Source organism: Phalangium opilio, unplaced genomic scaffold (assembly GCF_054372755.1).
Source record: "Phalangium opilio isolate 3A_F unplaced genomic scaffold, DU_Popi_V2 ptg000022l_1, whole genome shotgun sequence".
In the NCBI taxonomy this organism is placed as follows: domain Eukaryota; kingdom Metazoa; phylum Arthropoda; class Arachnida; order Opiliones; family Phalangiidae; genus Phalangium; species Phalangium opilio.
Window position 1 is genome coordinate 1,545,875 of NW_028324154.1, and position 19,443 is coordinate 1,565,317.

A 19,443-nucleotide genomic window follows, 5' to 3' on the forward strand; every position below is an offset into this window, starting at 1 on the left:
GGCTTCGACACTAGTAATAAATCTAATAATTTATACACAAATGCCCCCAGATATAAGGTTGGAAGACTGTTTAGGTCCCCACTTGTAAACCTGAAATTAGCTCAAAACTTAAGTGTTAAGCCTTTAAATGGCCCGATTACCTAAATTTCATTATAATAATCAATATTTAAACTATAAAATTAAAATATACATGAAATTAGAAAATGTGTGTTTAAAAGACCCCACTTGTCTGTTGAAATGACGGTGAAGGTCCCCACTTGTAAATTTATCGAGTGTGAAAAATGAAATTGAAATACTTGATTGAACCATATAGGCTTTGACACTAATTCAAAATCTAATAATTTATACACAAATGTCCCCAGATATAAGGTTGGAAGACTGTTTAGGTCCCCACTTGTAAATTTATCGAGTGTGAAAAATTAAATTGAAATACTTGATTGAACCATATAGGCTTTGACACTAATTCAAAATCTAATAATTTATACACAAATGTCCCCAGATATAAGGTTGGAAGACTGTTTAGGTCCCCACTTGTAAACCTGAAATCAGCTCAAAACTTAAGTGTTAAGCCTTTAAAAGGTCCGATTACCTAAATTTCATTATAATAATCAATATTTAAACTATAAAATTAAAATATACATGAAATTAGAAAATGTGTGTTTAAAAGACCCCACTTGTCTGTTGAAATGACTGTGAAGGTCCTCGCTTGTAAATTTATCGAGTGTGAAAAATGAAATTGAAATACTTGATTGAACCATATAGGCTTTGACACTAATTCAAAATCTAATAATTTATACACAAATATCCCCAAATATAAGGTTGGAAGACTGTTTAGGTTCCCACTTGTAAATTTATCGAGTGTGAAAAATGAAATTGAAATACTTGATTGAACCATATAGGCTTTGACACTAATTCAAAATCTAATAATTTATACACAAATGTCCCCAGATATAAGGTTGGAAGACGGTTTAGGTCCCAACTTGTAAACCTGAAATTAGCTCAAAACTTACGTGTTAAGCCTTTAAAAGGTCCGATTACCTAAATTTCATTATAATAATCAATATTAAAACTATAAAATTAAAATATACATGAAATTAGAAAATGTGTGTTTAAAAGACCCCACTTGTCTGTTGAAATGACGGTGAAGGTCCCCACTTGTAAATTTATCGAGTGTGAAAAATGAAATTGAAATACTTGATTGAACCACATAGGCTTTGAGACTAATTCAAAACCTAATAATTTATACACAAATGTCCCCAGATATAAGGTTGGAAGACGGTTTAGGTCCCCACTTGTAAACCTGAAATTAGCTCAAAACTTAAGTGTTAAGCTAGAAATAGGACTGATTACCTAAATTTCATTATAATAATCAATATTTAAACTATAAAATTACAATATACATGAAATTAGAAAATGTGTGTTTAAAAGACTCCACTTGTCTGTTGAAATGACTGTGAAGTTCCCCACTTTTAAATTTATCGAGTGTGAAAAATGAAATTGAAATACCTGATGGAACCATATAGGCCTCGACACTAATACAAAATCTAATAATTTATACACAAATGTCCCCAGATATAAGGTTGGAAGAGTGTTTAGGTCCCCACTTGTAAATTTATCGAGTGTGAAAAATTAAATTGAAATACTTGATTGAACGATATAGGCCGATACAACACTGGGCAGACGTTGAAGAAGAAGCGTTTTTAAATCTCGCGCCTGAAGACGCGCTCCTCCAACAGTTCCCTGTTTCCGCTTCGGTTCGTTCCCTGTCGTTTACATACAAGCGATACAATAGGTCGCCTATAAAGATATCGTCTGCTATTTGTGTCGGTAAATTTGGAGAAACGTGATCTAAAATGGCCGTGACGTTGTTGACAACACTTCTTCTACTCAAGAAAAAACTGTTATTAATGAAAAAGAAACGACTATTTCAATTAAGATTAAAGGAACGCAGGAGAAGAAGACGACGTTGGTGGGTACACCCTATATGGTTGGAGCGAAACCATGAAGGATATTATCACACACTGGTAAGCTATCTACATAGACAAGGCTTAAAGGCTTACTTGTATATGGAATTAATGATAAATCTTTAAAGCTTCAAAACATGCGATTGCACGATCACGTGTATTTTAAGAATTTTACACGTATGTCACCTCAATTATTCGATGAACTCGTTTCGTTATTGGAACCAAGAATTAAAAAGTACCCAGTATCTCGAGAACCCATTTCCCCAGGTCATAGATTGGCTATCACGCTGCGGTAAAATGAGTCTACCAACAAACGTTCCGTAACAACGCAGGTAAAGTTTCATGATTTTGTTAAATCAAATAGATTCTTAACCACTGGAGATAGCTTTATGAGTATCGCTTACGGATTCCGAATTGGAAAATCTACGGCCCATTGTGTGATAAAGGACACTTGTGATGCCTTATGGGAAGTTCTACAACCCATATATCTTAAAGTGAGTAATTATTGAGATTATCGTAACACGTAACTAACAATATTGAACAGGCTCCGGCACGGGAGTCCTGGAAAGATGCCGCATACGAATTTGGCCGTCAATGTTAGTTTCCAAACTGCTGCGGTGCTGTGGATGGCAAACACGTCATCATCCAGCAACCTCCAAACAGTGGATCTATGTATTATAATTTATAAAGTAAATAATAGTGACAGTTCCAATGAATTGACTATTAACCACATACGTGTTGGCAGGGCACAAATTCCGTGGTACTAATGGCAGTAGTCGATGCTGCGTATAGATTCTTGGCTGTTGATATTGGAGGGTTTGGGTCTAGTTCCGACGGAGGTATATTCAAGGCTTCCGCAATCGGTTCAGCACTTGAAAGCAAACGACTGGGTTTACCATCCCCATCAAAATTACCATGAACCAACGTGTTTGCACCATATGTATTAGTGGGGGACGAAGCATTTCAACTTCAAGAACATTTCTTGCGACCGTATTCTTCAAAAGAATTGAACCCGAAATCTCGCGTTTTCAATTATCGTCTCAGTAGGGCCAGGTAAAAAGGCCTCGCTTATTAGTAAACAATAATGAAGACGTGCAACTACCTAGTTTAATGTTTAACCATGGATATGTCTTTTACAGGCGTTGCAGCGAGAATGCTTTTGGAATATTGGGTGCGCGCTGGAGAATATTTCACCGGTCAATGACCCTAGCACCTGACAATGTTGACAAAGTGATCAAAGCCACGGTAGTTTTGCACAACTACTTGATAACCAAAGAAGCACGTATGCCATCATCTGAAAAGGTGTACTCCCCTCCTGGATATTCGGATTTCACTGACAGCTTAGGAAATTATCGATATGGCGCGTGGAATGACGAACCCGATAACGCCCTTCATGATCTTCAGAGTACCAACGCTAGGAATTCCACGGAAAGGGCAAAGCGGTGCCGTGTGCATTATACAAACTATTTTTGGTCGGAAGAAGGAGCGGTTCCCTGGCAATGGGATATGCCTGGTGTAATTCGACAGTAATGTAATACAATGAAATGAAGAGTTTAGTCTACATTTTAATGTGTCAAGTGTACAAAATAATGTTATACATCTCTTATTTACACAACGTTCAATGTTGAAAGGAACGTCATGGGGTTTCATGTGTCATATATTTTCGAACAACTCTCATTAGTTCAGTTTCACAATCCAATTGCAAATTGTCAGGCACTAAAGTGAGGAGATCAGCCAAATATTTGCAAAAGCGTTGAGGACGTGTGTTAAGGTGGTCAAAAGAAGGAAGACTATTTGTAAACGGACGAGAGATCGAAAATTCTGATATAGCGCAGTTAGTATACCATTACATTACCCCCCTTAAAGAAATACCCGAAGGCTGGAGCGATTTTCATAGCATTGTAAAAGAAATTGAAGGACCAAAAAACGCCGTCTCTCCCGAACCAGTCCCCATCCTTCCCCCTCCTCCTCTCCTTCATCTCACTTCCCCGCCAAAAAGAACGCCCTTAAAGAGACGGCTAAGAAATTACAATAAAGAAAATTCAAGCGGGGCTCGTTACGTTACGAAAAGGAAATCTTCTTCTTCTATAATACCAAAATGGCTGAGCTTCAACCCAACAACACCGAAAAATTAAAAACCATATACTATGATCCTTCTAACCCCGCTTCGTTTTCAGGAATAGTCGCTTTACATCGAGCTGTTAAAGATGATGGTATATCGAAAGCGGAAGTAATTTCATTTTTCGAAAGTTCCACCCCGTATACTTTGCATAAAACGGCTCGTAAAAAGTTTAAGAGACGCCAAATTATAGTTCACAATATCGGTGATTTGTACCAAATAGACTTGGTTGACATGCGATCCTTGGCCAAAGATAATGATAACTACACGTTTCTATTGACGTGTATAGATTGTTTTAGTAGAAAACTATGGGTCGTGCCTTTACTACGTAAGACGGGAAAAGAAGTTGTTAGAGCCTTAGCTCTTATATTCAAAGACCAAATACCGATTAGAATAGAAACGGATAAAGGGAAGGAATTTTTGAATTCCTCGGTGATAAAATTTCTCAAAGAAAAGGGTGTTAAATTCTTTACAACCGAGAATGACGTCCACCACGCCCCCATTGTAGAAAGAGTGAATAGAACGCTAAAGTCTCGTATGTTTAAACTGTTTACCCATCTCCATACTAGAAGGTATATCGACCACCTACGAGATATAGTGTCGGCGTATAACGGCGCTTGGCATAGTACTATTAAGATGACGCCGAATAACGTTAAACCAACCAATATATTAGAAGTGTATAGAAATATTTACGGGACTGAAAACAAAGGACAGAAAAAACGCCCTCCACCCCGAATAAAAGTGGGTGATTACGTTAGGGTTAGCAAAGTAAAAATGGTTTTTGAAAAGGGTTACGAAGCCAATTACTCCACCGAAGTTTTCCAAGTTGATTTTATCGGAACTGCCCGTGATCCAGTGATTTACAAGTTAAAGGATCTGGAAGGAAACCCTATAAGTGGCGTGTTCTATCGCGAAGAGGTTCAGAAAACGGTTAAACCTGAAAGGTTCAACATTGAAAAAATTATAAAGCGGCGAAAAAGGCGTGGAAAATTGGAGTTATTAGTATCTTGGGAAGGTTACCCGAAAACCCAAACCTCTTGGGTTCGTGGAGAAGATGTCGAATCAATCGTTTTACCTAACCCTACCAAGTAACGTCAACGGCTCGTTATTTCCCGATAATACCAGGGCGCATTACTGTACCAAGCTACCTAACCCTATTCATTTAAATGGAAAATGGGAAGTGTCTCTAGTAGATATAATGTATACGTCTACTTTTTACAACGTGCCAAGGCCTAAGGAAGAACGTGATGTTAGTTTTCATAACGTTTCCAGATACGGGAGCAAATATACAGTAGGGGAGGTAGTCGATGGAAAGAAAAGAGAGAGAAAAAGTAAAGACGCTAGGCGGGAGACCATAGTTGCGCCCGACGTTCCCCCGGGCTTTTACAAGTCTATAGAACATTTAATAAACGTCATAAATAATTCGTTTGACAAAAATGGCCCAACACTGCGGCTGATTTACGATAACGTAACCGGGCACATTACTATAAACCAATCTGAAAAATTATTGAAACCTTATTTAAAATTCGAAAAACCCATTGCCGAAATTCTGGGATACGAAGAAGCTAGCGAATGTATCGGTCGTAGCCAAAGGCCCTCTAATTTGAATTACCACGTTCCGGACCAGTTATTTATCTAATTAAATATCGCTAGCGATCAGATTGTAGGCGACCACTCGGTTCCTTTACTACGGATCGTTTCGGTTGATGCCAAGAAACCATACGGGTCTCAAATATTTCAAACCTTTACCAATCCTCATTACGTACCCGTTGGTAAAAATTACTTTGATATCATCGAAGTTAATATAAGGAATAGTTTGGGGGAACCGGCGCCATTTGAATACGGGAGCTTAACGGTTAAACTACACTTGCGATGCCTAAGCCCGACGTCTTAGAAAGGCGAGAATGTTGCTACAAGCGATATTACAATAATCAAGCGGGAACTGGAGGGTATTATATTGGAAATAACCCTAAATTGAAAGGTCACGGATTTGGGAGTTTTTTTTCCGGATTGGTAAGGTTTGTTAGGCCTTTGCTTACAAGCGGTGCCAAATTTCTCGGCAGAAAAGCTGTTAGTACAGGGACCAAAATTTTCAGTGACGTAGTATCGGGCAAGGATATTAAAGAGGCTGCTAAGAAAAGAGTAACGGAAACTTTAGATGATATTAGAACACAGCATGGGGGAGGGGGGAAACGTCGCAGACGTAAAAAACCCTTGAAACGAAAACGGGCTCAAAGTAAAAAAGGTATAAAACGAGCGGCTACCAGGAAAATAAAGCCAGTTCGCCGTCGTATACCCTACAGGTCAAGACGACACGATATATTCTCCTAAACATGTTTCAAGCGACAATATCTGAGCTGGACTTTTTCGAATCTGTCCCGATTCAAACATCGGTAGAATCGGCCAAATATGTTTGCTATCGACCTATTTCGGTTTTGGATGGAGACTCTCAGATTGAATTTTACGTTCCTGGAAATGGTGAAGAATATATTGACGCCTCTCTAACTATGCTTTATGTTCGAGCTAAAATAGTACATACGGACGGTACCGATATCGATGACACAGATAACGTAGCGCCCGTCAACAATTTTTTACATTCGCTCTGGGATACGGTGGAAGTAACCGCCAATGATACGCCTATTTCATCTTCAACCGGAAACTACGCCTTCAAAGCCTATCTAGAAACATTGCTAAACTATGGAGGAGACGCGAAAAAATCTCATTTAACTTCTTCTTTATGGCATAAAGATACGGCTGGGAAAAGGGCTTCTGCAACTGAAAACCAGGGACATCTTGTTAGGAAAGAGTTAGCAAAGGGTTCGAAACAGATTGAAATGTACGGAGCCCTACACGCTGATATGTTTAACGTTTCAAAATTCATACCCAATGGCGTCAGCCTTAGAGTCAGGATGACCCGAAATAAACCAGGCTTTGTTTTGCTCGGAGCTTCTCCCCCCGGTGTCGTATGGTACAAACACGAAATACTCGAAGTAGGCTTATATATTCGTAAAGTGCGAGTAGCCCCTCGAGTAATGCTAGCTTTAGAATCGGCTTGGACTAAAGCCACGGCAAAATATCCATTCACTAGGACAGAAGTGAAAGTTTTTACCATTTCGGCAAATATTCAAAAAACTACTATAGATAACGTATATTTAGGGGTTTTACCAAACAGATTAACAGCGGGTTTAGTAACTCATAACTCGTATAACGGCAAATTGAGTTGGAACCCTTTCGACTTCCAAAACTTTAACGTGAATTATATTAATCCGATTATCGGCTCGGAACAAGTGCTAGCTAAGCCTTTGCGACCAAATTTCAAAAAGGGTCTTTACACTAGATCATATTATTCTCTGTTTACCGGATCTGGTACTCATTACAAAGACGATGGTAACGAAATATCTATGAAGGAGTATCCCAAAGGTTATACGCTTTACTGTTTTGATTTGACTCAAGATGGTACCGCGTCAGATATAAATCATTGCAACCCTATACGACAAGGACAATTGCGACTTGAACTCGGGTTCGAATAACCAGTACCCGAAACGCTGAGTTTGATCGTTTATTCAGAATTTCAAAGTTTAATGCACATAGATCATAATAGAACCGTCGTTGTAGATTCGCCATGAACGCTTCAACCATAAGAAGGGTTTTGAGATACACCCGCGGATTCATGGGCGTATACCCTCGCGATGTTCTACCCAAATATATCCTTCGATACCCGGCTTCCATTGTTATAAATCTAGATAATCACAAAGGAAACGGTAGTCATTGGATTTGTCTCTATATCGATGGGAATAAACAATGTTATTATTTTGATTACTTGGGGTTGGGTCCCTTGACAGAAGATATTAAAACATTTATGAGAGAAAATTCTACGAAAATAAACTATAATAGGAGGGCTTTGCAGCCCCCCGACAGTTCGGCTTGCGGTATATACTGCGTTGTATACATTATGCACAGAACGAGGAGAAGAAGCACAAACATGTTTTTCAAGAAATTTAAGAGGGATCCGTGGATGAATGACGTCATCATTTCCAACCTCTATAAGAGAACCACGCCCTCCCACTGAAATCTCTTACCCAATCCCGACTCGGTATTAGACCGTGTTATGACGTCAACCGTTCCAGCCTCTATAAGAGAAACACACACCCCGTGAATTCTCGTATCCAATCCCGACTCGGTTGGTGTTATGACGTCAACCAATCTCTATAAAAGAAGCCCTACGGTCGTTAGAGGATTCATATCTACTCCCGGCTCGGTTTTAAACAGTCATCCACAGACTCGCTGCTAGTTATTATTATGAAGTCCGCCGTTATTGAATTAGAATACCTGAACGGACGCACTCGTAGTGATGGCAGCACGGACATTATCGTGAAAGAAATGGCCATAACAACCATCGAGGCCAAGCCGGCTACCGTTTCCTGGACATTCGCGCCGCCGTACAATAAATCACACGTCTCGATTTCAAAACAACGGCAAAACCAGTGGGTTTCGCGTAATCTGCACCGATTGGACTGGAATGCCGGCCTAACCTCATACGCCAAACTCGACGATTGCCTCGCCGCCGGTCTACAGGGGGTCGACCTAATCTTTTCAAAGGGTGACGAAAAAGTCACCTTTCTCTCTGACCGTCTCAACAGAACGGTTCACGACTTGAACGACTTCAAGTGTCCGATAGCCACGACCGCGGACATCATTTCTCTTCCCGTACGGTGCTTGTACCCTCACCCCGTCGGTGAGCACCGAACGGCTTGCGCCTTTGACAAGGCTTTAATTTACGCCTTATGGGCGCACTCTAACAAGGCCGAAATTAATATTTCGTGCAATCTAGATATCCTTAATGATATTTACATGTAAAAAAATGAATAAATGTATTTTTTCCTTTAAAAATGATTTTATTTTTTCAACATACACATATTACAGCTTGAAAACAGATTCTCTGAAGGGGGGAGAACATGTCTGGTCGTGTTATTTGCAGACGAGTGACGTAAACAACATTTGTAAAGGGGGGTGAGAGGTTCATAGCAGGGATGGCGAACGGGTCTGGGCACGAATTATCTTTAATCTTGGGGGGATCCATTTGGTTCGAATGTCGTAAACAACTTTGTATACAAAGAACGTCTGCGGGGCTGGCTGACAAAGTCTGGGCATGATTGATAGGGGAGAGAGAGGGTGGGGGGCAGTTCTAGTTATAGGTTTAGTTTGGTGGTATGGCGGGTGGGATGGGGGTCGGCTCTTGATATAGTTTGAGTTTAGTTTAAGTTTAGTTTTTGGTGCGGGGGGAGGGCGAACGGGTCTGGGCATGAATTATTATTTTAGCCGCTAGGGGGTGTTGTACATGTTGAATTATATAAGCAAACGGAAAAGAACGTTGGGTTTCATAACTAGTATGAACACCGAGGCGAAAAGACGTGAAAGTTTCCATCGCTGGAAGGGTCCGTATACAAACCCCCGAGATCTAGCTAGAGACGGATTTTTTTATTTATATACGTATGGTCACGATACCGTAGAGTGTTATTTTTGTCACGGTATATTAAACGATTGGAAAATTCGGGATTCTGTGCACGAAGAACACAAACGTCATTTTCCTAGTTGTCCCTTCATCCGCGGACTTCCAACAAACAACGTACCGATCGAAGACGACAAGGGTCACGACGTACCACCCACCGCCCGCTCTGATTATATGGAGTTTCGCATTCCAAAGTCTGTCATTCAAAAGGCAATTTTGGATACCTACGTCCAAGAAATTTTCAGCGACCCCAAGAACCGCGAGATGTTGAATACGACATGAATTCGGAAGAAGCCCGTTTAAAAACTTTCCAATCGTGGCCGTCGCTTTACGTTGATGCAGCCGAACTAGCGCGAGACGGGTTTTATTTAGGCCGTAGAGATACCTTCAGATGTTTCTTTTGCCATGGTACTCTTCAAGTATGGACAAACTCGGAATCGGTAAACGATAAACATAGACAATTGTACCCAGACTGTCCATACATTTTCGGGCAACAAACGCTAGTCCACACGGACCATACCTTCAGATGTTTCTTTTGCCACGGCACTCTTCAAGTATGGACAACCTCGGAATCGGTACGCGATAAACATAGACAATTGTACCCTGACTGCCCCTTCATTCTTGGAAAACGGACGCTCAATGTGCCTATCGAAGTAGACGTTACTTCGGAAAAAGATGACTATATCTGTCTTATCAAGAAAAGACGAATTTAAAAGACTCTTACAATGGTGAAAAAAAAAGTTACTTTTTGCCCTTTTACCGTAATATATAAAATACCTTACGAGGATCGTTTTAACTATTATTATATCGATAAATTGCATTTTAATGAACGCATCCGTAATATTAATACTTTACTAGAAAAAATACTTTATGTAAAAAAATTAAAACATGGATAAAATATTTAACGCCTCTTGATTTATACATATCGCAAAAGTAAAAAAAATGCCCCGCTTTAAAAAAAAAATTTTACCGGAATTAAAATTCCGTGTAAAATTAAAAAAACGTTGGGAGAGAAATTCCTAGGCTTGTACAGGCATTCACCGCTTTGCACGCGTAAGGGGGAGAGGAAACCTAGAGATATATTCCTATAACATTTCAGTGCTATACTGAGAGAAAACGCGCGCCGCTATGCTTCTACTCGCATTCCCCCGCTTTGCACATGTAACGGAGAAGAGGAAACCAAGAGAGAGGAAAAAAAACTCTCCTTCACAGCGCTCTCGCGGCGCTCGCCGCTAGGCTTGTACATTCGCAAGCGTAAAAATAAAGAGATGGTCAAAGGGAAAGAGACGGTGAAAGTCAGGAGGGAACCAAGAGAGAGAAAAAAACTCTCCAGCCTTCACAGCGCTCTTGCGGGTATCGGGCTGGGTAAAGAGAAAGTGAAAGTCAGAATAAAAAAATGGGGACTTAGCGCAAAGAGAGAGCATACACTCAAGAACAACCTCCACCCTTCAGGTGGAGGAGGTGAGGGGGAGACACACCAACCCCCCTCCGGGGATGGAGGCATGGGGGCAAAAATTCGTCCCCCCCTTCGCGGGTATAAACCATGGGGGAAAAAATTCATCCCCCCCTGCGCTGCCCGCGGGTTTCGAGGCTTACTATTCTCTGAAGTAATCGAATATATCTTGAATGTTTCATTTTATCAATGTTTAACTTTTAAATAAGCGTTGTGTTATAATTTTATTCTCGCTTTAACAAGCGCTCAAAATTAATACATGAGATAGTTATCTGCGAGTTTTGGTTTTTGACTTCGGTACAAATAAGATTAGAAACATTCAATTTATTTTCGGACACCCCTTTTAAAAATCAGACTGAATTAATCATCTCAATTATTTCTAGTTTGACCGTTATAAAAATGAAGACATACTTACGGATCTAAAAATGTACTTGGTGCCATTGGTGCGATTTTTTAAAAAAATGGAGGAAGTGATTTTAGTAACGCCTCTGACGGATGAGGATACTATTTCCCTGTTGGAGAACCAAGTCTCCGACTGCACGCCTAACTTAAACCTTTTGAAACTTATACTTTTGTGAAAATGAGTATCTCTATTTAAAATTATTTTCAATTTAGACCTTGACGTCCTTTACTTGTCGGAAGAATTTCTGAGAAAGTAAAAAAAATTATTGTTATTTTCCACCAGCGGTGCCGCCAGGTGTTGCTTAACTTACAGGGGTATATAAGAGGCAGCCGTAATTAGGTTTGAAAATGGGGGATTGGGACTAGATTGGTCCTCGAGGAAATCGCTTTTTACATTTCAAAATTGAATAATTTGCCGGCCCCCCACCCACCGGAAAATTTGAAGGTTCTCAAATATTTTGCCACGATTTTCAAGCAAAAATAGCCAGAGACTATTGGCCCCTGTAAATTATTAGCCGCTCTTAGACTCTGCAGGGGCAGGGGCTCTTTCCCGCATATTTCATACTTCATACGTCATAGCGTACGCAATAGCTGTCTGCACTCACCGTCGGCTCTTACTGTCGCGGGGACATTTATTCTGCGGTTTACCGACTTTTATCTTTTTAATCCGTGCGTTATAGGTTTAAAAAATCGTTTTTGTGAAAAAAATAGCGATTTCATCAACCAATAGGAGTATTTATGGTTCATGACCGTTTTTTCTAACGATTATGCGTCTAAAATTTACCTAAACGTATCAAAATGAGTAAGCCTTGAACTTCGTATGTGTCTTATCAGAAGTCCATTAAATTAGCCTAGGAAGTAACCAAAAGCGGGGTTTGGTACTCCCCTCTCTTGTGTAGCAATACTGAAGAAGGGCGACACATTCGCCACCTCGCGATAATTTTTCTCAGATCTCCGGTTTAGGTGCGACTCGTACGCCAAAATTTGCCCTATCGAGAGAGAAAAAACTATTGGCCGAAAACGCCCCCTTCCACTGTAAAACCGAGCCCGCTTAAAAATAGGAGAAGGGATGGGGGTGTGAATTTTGGAACAGTCAAGGTCATTCAGTTTTTTATGATTCTTCATAAACCTATTGAAAAAAACTATTTAAAGGGAGGGTGAAGTAGAAAATCAAGTGGTTTTTTTATCGATTCCCCTACTATTTACAAGACCAGTCTGCATAGTCAAACATTCAGGAAATACTAGCTCCGAATGATTTTAAAATTCAAATTAGGTTCAGATTTAAAAGATAATTTTAAATAAGGACATCCGACCAATCGCGTAACCCACTGCCTTTTTATAATTAGTAGAAGAATCTATTAAAAAACCACTTGATTTTCTACTTCACCCTCCCTTTAACAACCGTGGCCGTTCCTTTTTTTAATTTTTTATAAAGCAAACAATCTACCCTTTAGAGATGCAGCGTTCATGGGCTGAAGAAGTCACGCCCCGCTCACGTCAAGAAAGACTTTCTAGAGAGGAGCTCGAGATTTAAAACTGTGTTAGGAAAGGGGAAAAAATTTAACCCCCTATCCATGGAGTTAGAAGGAGTTTTTATCCCAGCAGAGACGAACGCTATACCAGCCATTGTAATTGTTCACTTCCTAGGCTAATTTAATGGACTTCTGGTCTTATCAATGCATAGCCCCTGGGTGTGACAGTGATAATTTTAGTCTTTCTAAAGATAAAAATTTATCCTTTCACCGATTCCCAAAAAATGATAATTTAAGATCTAAATGGATTTCCGATATGGGAGTACAATCTGTTCAGATAAAAGCTAGTAGTCGAATTTGTTCAAAGCATTTTACCCCTGACTGTTATGAACATAAATTTGAAGGTTTAGCAAATATAGAGGCAAAATATCAGTACGGGGCTAAATGTTTAAAAAGAGGCGCTATCCCAATGGCTAAGAGAAAAATAACCGAAAATCTATCCTTGGCAAATGAAATTAATATTAAAATGAATGAAAATACTGCTAACAGTAGCGAAGTTTTGGATATAGAGAATGTGTCACACCCTTTTAAATCACCCAGCCGAAAAAAAGCTAGATCTTTGGTAAGAAATATAATTACGAAGCACTAATTACTTCGTTTGCATATTAATTAATCTATCTTTAATAGGACTCAAACATTCCTCAATTTAAATCGATTCAGGCGAAATCTGTTGGAATTCAATCTGTTCTACTTCCTAGAAATATTTCGAGAGGCCAACAAGTATCTATTTCTGCAATGTCCAAAACTACTGCTACACAAACTTCCAAAATTCAAACTAATAAAAGTATAAATGTGATTATTTACCGCTATATTTTTGACTGATTTAATGCTACAAATTTTAGGTTGTCAGGCTAGTCCCGAAACCTCTGATAAAAGTACCCAGACAGATAATGAAAATAGTTCTTTTGTGGAAAACATTATCGCATCTCGTACTGAAGATGTTTACGATTATGAAGAAGAGTTAAATCATGATAATGAGGATGAAGAAATTATGGATGAACTGGATACTAGTTACAATCCTTTTTCGGTTGGAGAAGAAGATATTAACCAGTATAAAATGCTTCATTTGCAAATTAATAAGTTTCTTAATTTAGGTTCAAGGCAGGATCAGGGATCATATGACGATCGCAAGTTCATTGTCTTTGAAACAGCATTGCTTCATCTATTTGTTTTTTGTACTCGATGCTTAGCTAAATGCACAGCCAGTACATCTGTTTCTGGTACCATGATAACAGTTAGAACAACTTGTCCCAACAAGCACTCCACAATATGGCGTAGTCAACCATTATATGGTCGAAAGCCTGTTGGAAACATAGTAGCGGCAGCAGCAATATTGTTTTCGGGGTTAAACCCAGAGAAAGCGTTACGCATGTTCCGGTTTACAAACATTGCAATGTTTGATTTAAGAACTTATTTTTACCTCTCCGTGTGACGTAGTCCAGGAGAGGTTCTGTAACGGCCGTGTCTGTCTGTCTGTCTGTGTGTCTGTCTGTCCGTTGTTACACCCACGTGACCGCGTTCGCAGTTTGCGGAACGGAGCAAACGTGTTCGCCATTTCCGAACTGCTTTCACAGTCACGGAAATGGCTCCTCTACTTGAGTTTTCACACCACCATCTTCTGATCTTTGTCCATCCCACATGAACACCAGTCTGGTACTTGTCTGGCTTCCAACACCATCATCTTCTGTTCTTTGTCAATCCCACATTGACACCAGTCTGCACTTACACTGGCTTCTAACACCACCATCCACTGGTCTGCCGTCTATTCCACATAGACACCAATCTGTATCATTGGCTTCTACTCCATTAACATCGTTTGGTTTAAGGATATACGCGGCGATCAGCTAGGGTTACGAGAAACGTCTAGCCTCCCTAAGGTGGGATCGCCACCAAAGGTTTTCGCAATTGCGCTTTTTCCTTACTATTATAATGGAATCGAATCGTATATATACCCCAAAATTTGAAGAAAGCGGGCAAGAGGGGTACCCTTCACATTAAACGTCAATATTAGCAAAGTTTGAGATGATAATAGGTATAACTTTATTTTAAACGATTTAACTATTATTAATGTTAATTACTGAAGATTAAAATAATTAAAAATAATTATATTTATTTAAATATTAAAGATAAACCTCTCGTACAAAGAGAGATTATCACTGCCTCCTGTATCAACCAAGGCCCGTGCATGCGATATATTTCCTTCATTGCCTCCTATATCTACCAAGGCCCGTGCATGCGATATATTTCCTTGATTGCCTCCTGTATCTATCAAGACCCGTGCATTGTGATATATTTCATTCATTGCCTCCTATATATATAAAGGATGAGGGCAAAAGTGTTTTCATTGGATAATTTTGTTTATATAATCTTCTCGACACGGAGAGGTAATATTTTGGTTTTCCCAACTTGTAGTATTCAGAAGGCATATCTTTATCGGGCCATAGAAAATGTAACAATTTTATCTATAATTGGGAGAGCTGGTCAACTGAATTATATTGTTTTTGTTTCTATTTAGGTTTGGACTAATGAGCAAACAATGTTGCTTGACTCTTTAAAAGGTAAAAACCTAGTTATAGGCGCAGATGGAAGATGTGACAGCCCTGGTTTTTGCGCAAAATATGGCAGTTATGGCTTTTTAGAAAGTGGGATAAAAAAAGTGATTCATCTTGTTATGGGACAAGTATGTTCAGTAGCGCTTAGTTCTTAGAAATATAAATTCATATTTTCTTCAAATATACAGAGCAATGAAGTAAAGAATAGGGTTTCGATGGAGTTAGAGGGATGTAAACGTGGATTAAAATTTCTAAAAGAACAAGGTTTGAAAGTTGCTTACATGGTGACTGACAGACACAAGCAAATTAGATGCTATTTAAGAACCCATCACAAGGAAATAGTTCATCTTTTCGATGTTTGGCATTTCGTGAAATGTAAATACGGATTCAATTAAACTCTTAGATTACGAGTAGAGACGGTGTTGCTAAAAGCAAATTTGGTCATATTTTATTTCAAATTTTAGCTGTGAAGAGCAAAATAGCAGCAGCGTGCGCAAAAAAGAAGTCCATGGTCATCTTACTAAATTGGAGTAAAAGTATCCAAAATCATCTGTATTGGATAGCAAATTCTTCTGGAGGCGTCAGTGAACTAATGCAAGCTAAATGGCAATCTATTTTACGACATGTTTTGAACGTGCAGGATGGTCATGAGCCACCTTTTGAGGCTTGTGTTCACGAAGAATTGATTGGAGAGAGGCCGAGGAAGTGGTTGACGGCAATGACTCAGCCATATATGGCTTTGTCAACTATTGTTTAGGACCTAAAAAAGGGCATTGGTCAACAGGCATGGGTATGCCAAACATCAACAGTCGAAGACTTTCACGCTGTAATCATGCAATTTGCGCCTAAACATGAGCATTATTCTTTTCATGGAATGAGAACTCGGCAAGTTCAAATCAAATCTTGGAAAATAAATGTAAAATTAATCACAATTAAACACAAACATTTTTTGTAGACTCTTATTAGCAACACTCCACCACAATGAAAATTCAAATAAATTACAAGCTACAACCAGAAGTCCATTAAATTAGCCTAGGAAGTAACCAAAAGCGGGGTTTGGTACTCCCCTCTCTTGTGTAGCAATACTGAAGAAGGGCGACACATTCGCCACCTCGCGATAATTTTTCTCAGATCTCCGGTTTAGGTGCGACTCGTACGCCAAAATTTGCCCTATCGAGAGAGAAAAAACTATTGGCCGAAAACGCCCCCTTCCACTGTAAAACCGAGCCCGCTTAAAAATAGGAGAAGGGATGGGGGTGTGAATTTTGGAACAGTCAAGGTCATTCAGTTTTTTATGATTCTTCATAAACCTATTGAAAAAAACTATTTAAAGGGAGGGTGAAGTAGAAAATCAAGTGGTTTTTTTATCGATTCCCCTACTATTTACAAGACCAGTCTGCATAGTCAAACATTCAGGAAATACTAGCTCCGAATGATTTTAAAATTCAAATTAGGTTCAGATTTAAAAGATAATTTTAAATAAGGACATCCGACCAATCGCGTAACCCACTGCCTTTTTATAATTAGTAGAAGAATCTATTAAAAAACCACTTGATTTTCTACTTCACCCTCCCTTTAACAACCGTGGCCGTTCCTTTTTTTAATTTTTTATAAAGCAAACAATCTACCCTTTAGAGATGCAGCGTTCATGGGCTGAAGAAGTCACGCCCCGCTCACGTCAAGAAAGACTTTCTAGAGAGGAGCTCGAGATTTAAAACTGTGTTAGGAAAGGGGAAAAAATTTAACCCCCTATCCATGGAGTTAGAAGGAGTTTTTATCCCAGCAGAGACGAACGCTATACCAGCCATTGTAATTGTTCACTTCCTAGGCTAATTTAATGGACTTCTGCTACAACTAAGAATGGAAACGCAGATGGAGTATTTTTTCCCGAAATTCAAACCTGTGGAATATTCTGTAAGACCAATCATGTCGGCATCAACCTACGGTAAATAATTAAATATAGCTACACGTAATTAAAAATTAAAATAATTGATGGGAAAATATTTTAGAATATGTTGAAAGTCTAATGGGAATGGTAAATATATCAGCCATGGCAGAAACCTACGAAAAAGGGAATGAAAGATCCCCCATGGAGTTAGGTGAAACAGCGGAACAGTTAACTGCTAATTATTTAAAACCTAACAAAGATGATGCAGTGGCAAACTATGAAGATGCTCGTAGATTTTGAATAAAAAAACGTTTATTAAACTATTGAGGAAATTGATTTTTACCTTCTTTACAAATAGCAAATCCTTTAAGATATACATACTCTAAAATAAGAGTACGGAACTAAGGTTGCTAAACCTATTCCCACCTGATTTTCCGCAAATGCGTTTACATTTGAGGAAACTGACATACTGCGGGCATTGTTAACCGATTGAAGCGATTGCTGAATCGCGATACCTGCCCCATATGTCAGACCAGGCTCTAAAGACTCCGCCATGGACATTGGGGACATAACCTCGGCCTGGAGATCAGATTGAATAATCTTAGCCTCCTCGGCCAATTCAGCTGGGTAGCGAAAGCTTGGCACCTTAACATTCTACAGTAAGTAAGATGACACTGCCGTAGAACGCGCTGAACTTGTACCCGCTCAGACTCCGGTGTTTCTAATCGTCGTGAATACTCTCCGATAAGCAATGGATGTACTGTGCCAGCGGTTCATTCTCGCCTTGAGTTAGGTTATCCAACTCAATTTGAATGCGCCTAGAGTAATCAGTAGCCTGATACTCTTTTCTAAAACAATTCCCATAGGTTTTTGAAAGCGGCTGAACCCCCTACAAATTTAAACCAACGATCGGCCGGCCCTTGTAAAGACAAAGGGATCACGTGAAAAAGGATATCCTTATCACTATAGCCGGTCGCTGATTGATACCGCAGAAGAGTCTCGAATACATCCATCGGAGATTTCTCATCTGCGGGTCTTAAACAGGTTGAAGCGTCTACTCGCAACCTTACCTGCGGTGTTTGTGTTGGATTTTCAACACTAGCTGCCCCACTACTTGATACAAAACCTTGAAAGTCTTGACGCAAGGCATCACTAATAATCTGGCTCATTTGCTGAGCTGGGTCTCCGGACTAACGCCTTCACCATTATTAGCGGAAACCCCGGATCTAGTTTCCGGCATAATTCAATATAGTGGTATCACTATACTAAAATCACTATTCTCTAAACTAATCTAACTTTCAATCAACTACTCCACTAACCGGTCCGTGACATTTAGGCGCCGCCACTTAGGCGCTGGTTATTTAGGCGCCGCCATTTAGCCGCCAAGACAATTAGGCGCCGTGACATTTAGGCGCCGTGACATTTAGGCGCCGTGACATTTAAGCTCCGCGACATTTAGTCGTTGAGACATTTACGTGCCAATAATTTTTCCACTATTTCTTCTAAAAATCCGTAATGACCTCTAATATTGGCAACCCGTGTATTGTCCCTGTGTGTCACTGCATGACTTTTTACGCAACAATCCCCATTAAAGGACAAGAAACCTTACCTATTTTTACAAAACATATCTTAAAATAATAAAAAAAACATAACCTAACCTAACCTAAGTTGGCAAGGCAATAAAAATAAACAAAAATATTTTAGAAAAGGCATATTATTTCAGGAAGTCAAAGAACATGAACAACAAAATATTTTGAAAAAGGCATATTATTATGGGAAGTCAAAGAAGATAAACAACAATATCTTGGAAAAGGCATATAATTTTGGGAAGTCAATGAAGATAAACAACAATATTTTGGAAAGGCATATTATTTTGGGAAGTCAATGAAGATAAACAACAATATTTTGAAAAGGCATATAATTTTGGGAAGTCAATGAAGATAAACAACAATATTTTCGAAAAGGCATATTATTTTGGGAAGTCAATGGTTGAACTCTGGTGTCAGTTGAATAAAAAGAATATA

General features: G+C 39.3%; 3 protein-coding genes across 3 annotated transcripts; all 3 read left to right on the forward strand.

Moving 5' to 3' along the window:
* Window positions 1-2,143: 2,143 nt before the first annotated feature.
* On the forward strand, window positions 2,144-2,652 carry LOC149694735 (uncharacterized). Its single transcript, XM_089867430.1, has 3 exons — window positions 2,144-2,256; window positions 2,329-2,458; window positions 2,566-2,652. Exons 1-3 carry the CDS (start codon window positions 2,144-2,146, stop codon window positions 2,650-2,652), a joined length of 330 nt encoding a protein of 109 aa, XP_089723556.1.
* A 1,410-nt stretch (window positions 2,653-4,062) lies between these two features.
* Window positions 4,063-5,175, forward strand: LOC149694736 (uncharacterized). Its single transcript, XM_089867431.1, has one exon. The coding sequence runs from the start codon at window positions 4,063-4,065 to the stop codon at window positions 5,173-5,175; it is 1,113 nt and encodes a 370-aa protein (XP_089723557.1).
* Window positions 5,176-6,416: 1,241 nt separating this feature from the next.
* On the forward strand, window positions 6,417-7,709 carry LOC149694737 (uncharacterized protein F54H12.2-like). Its single transcript, XM_089867432.1, has 3 exons — window positions 6,417-7,096; window positions 7,256-7,539; window positions 7,651-7,709. The coding sequence occupies exons 1-3, from the start codon at window positions 6,417-6,419 to the stop codon at window positions 7,707-7,709; spliced, it is 1,023 nt and encodes a 340-aa protein (XP_089723558.1).
* Window positions 7,710-19,443: the final 11,734 nt, after the last annotated feature.

Excerpts from the sequence above, each read along its gene's own strand:
- LOC149694735 (XM_089867430.1), top strand. The coding sequence starts at position 2,144 with ATGTCACCTCAATTATTCGATGAACTCGTTTCGTTATTGGAACCAAGA. Across the intron at positions 2,257-2,328 it reads AGATTGGCTATCACGCTGCG|ATTCTTAACCACTGGAGATA; the intron begins GTAAAATGAGTC and ends TAAATCAAATAG. Across the intron at positions 2,459-2,565 it reads TACAACCCATATATCTTAAA|TTTCCAAACTGCTGCGGTGC; the intron begins GTGAGTAATTAT and ends CGTCAATGTTAG.
- LOC149694736 (XM_089867431.1), top strand. The coding sequence starts at position 4,063 with ATGGCTGAGCTTCAACCCAACAACACCGAAAAATTAAAAACCATATAC.
- LOC149694737 (XM_089867432.1), top strand. The coding sequence starts at position 6,417 with ATGTTTCAAGCGACAATATCTGAGCTGGACTTTTTCGAATCTGTCCCG. Across the intron at positions 7,097-7,255 it reads GGCTTATATATTCGTAAAGT|ATTAACAGCGGGTTTAGTAA; the intron begins GCGAGTAGCCCC and ends TTTACCAAACAG. Across the intron at positions 7,540-7,650 it reads TTTTGATTTGACTCAAGATG|AATTTCAAAGTTTAATGCAC; the intron begins GTACCGCGTCAG and ends TCGTTTATTCAG.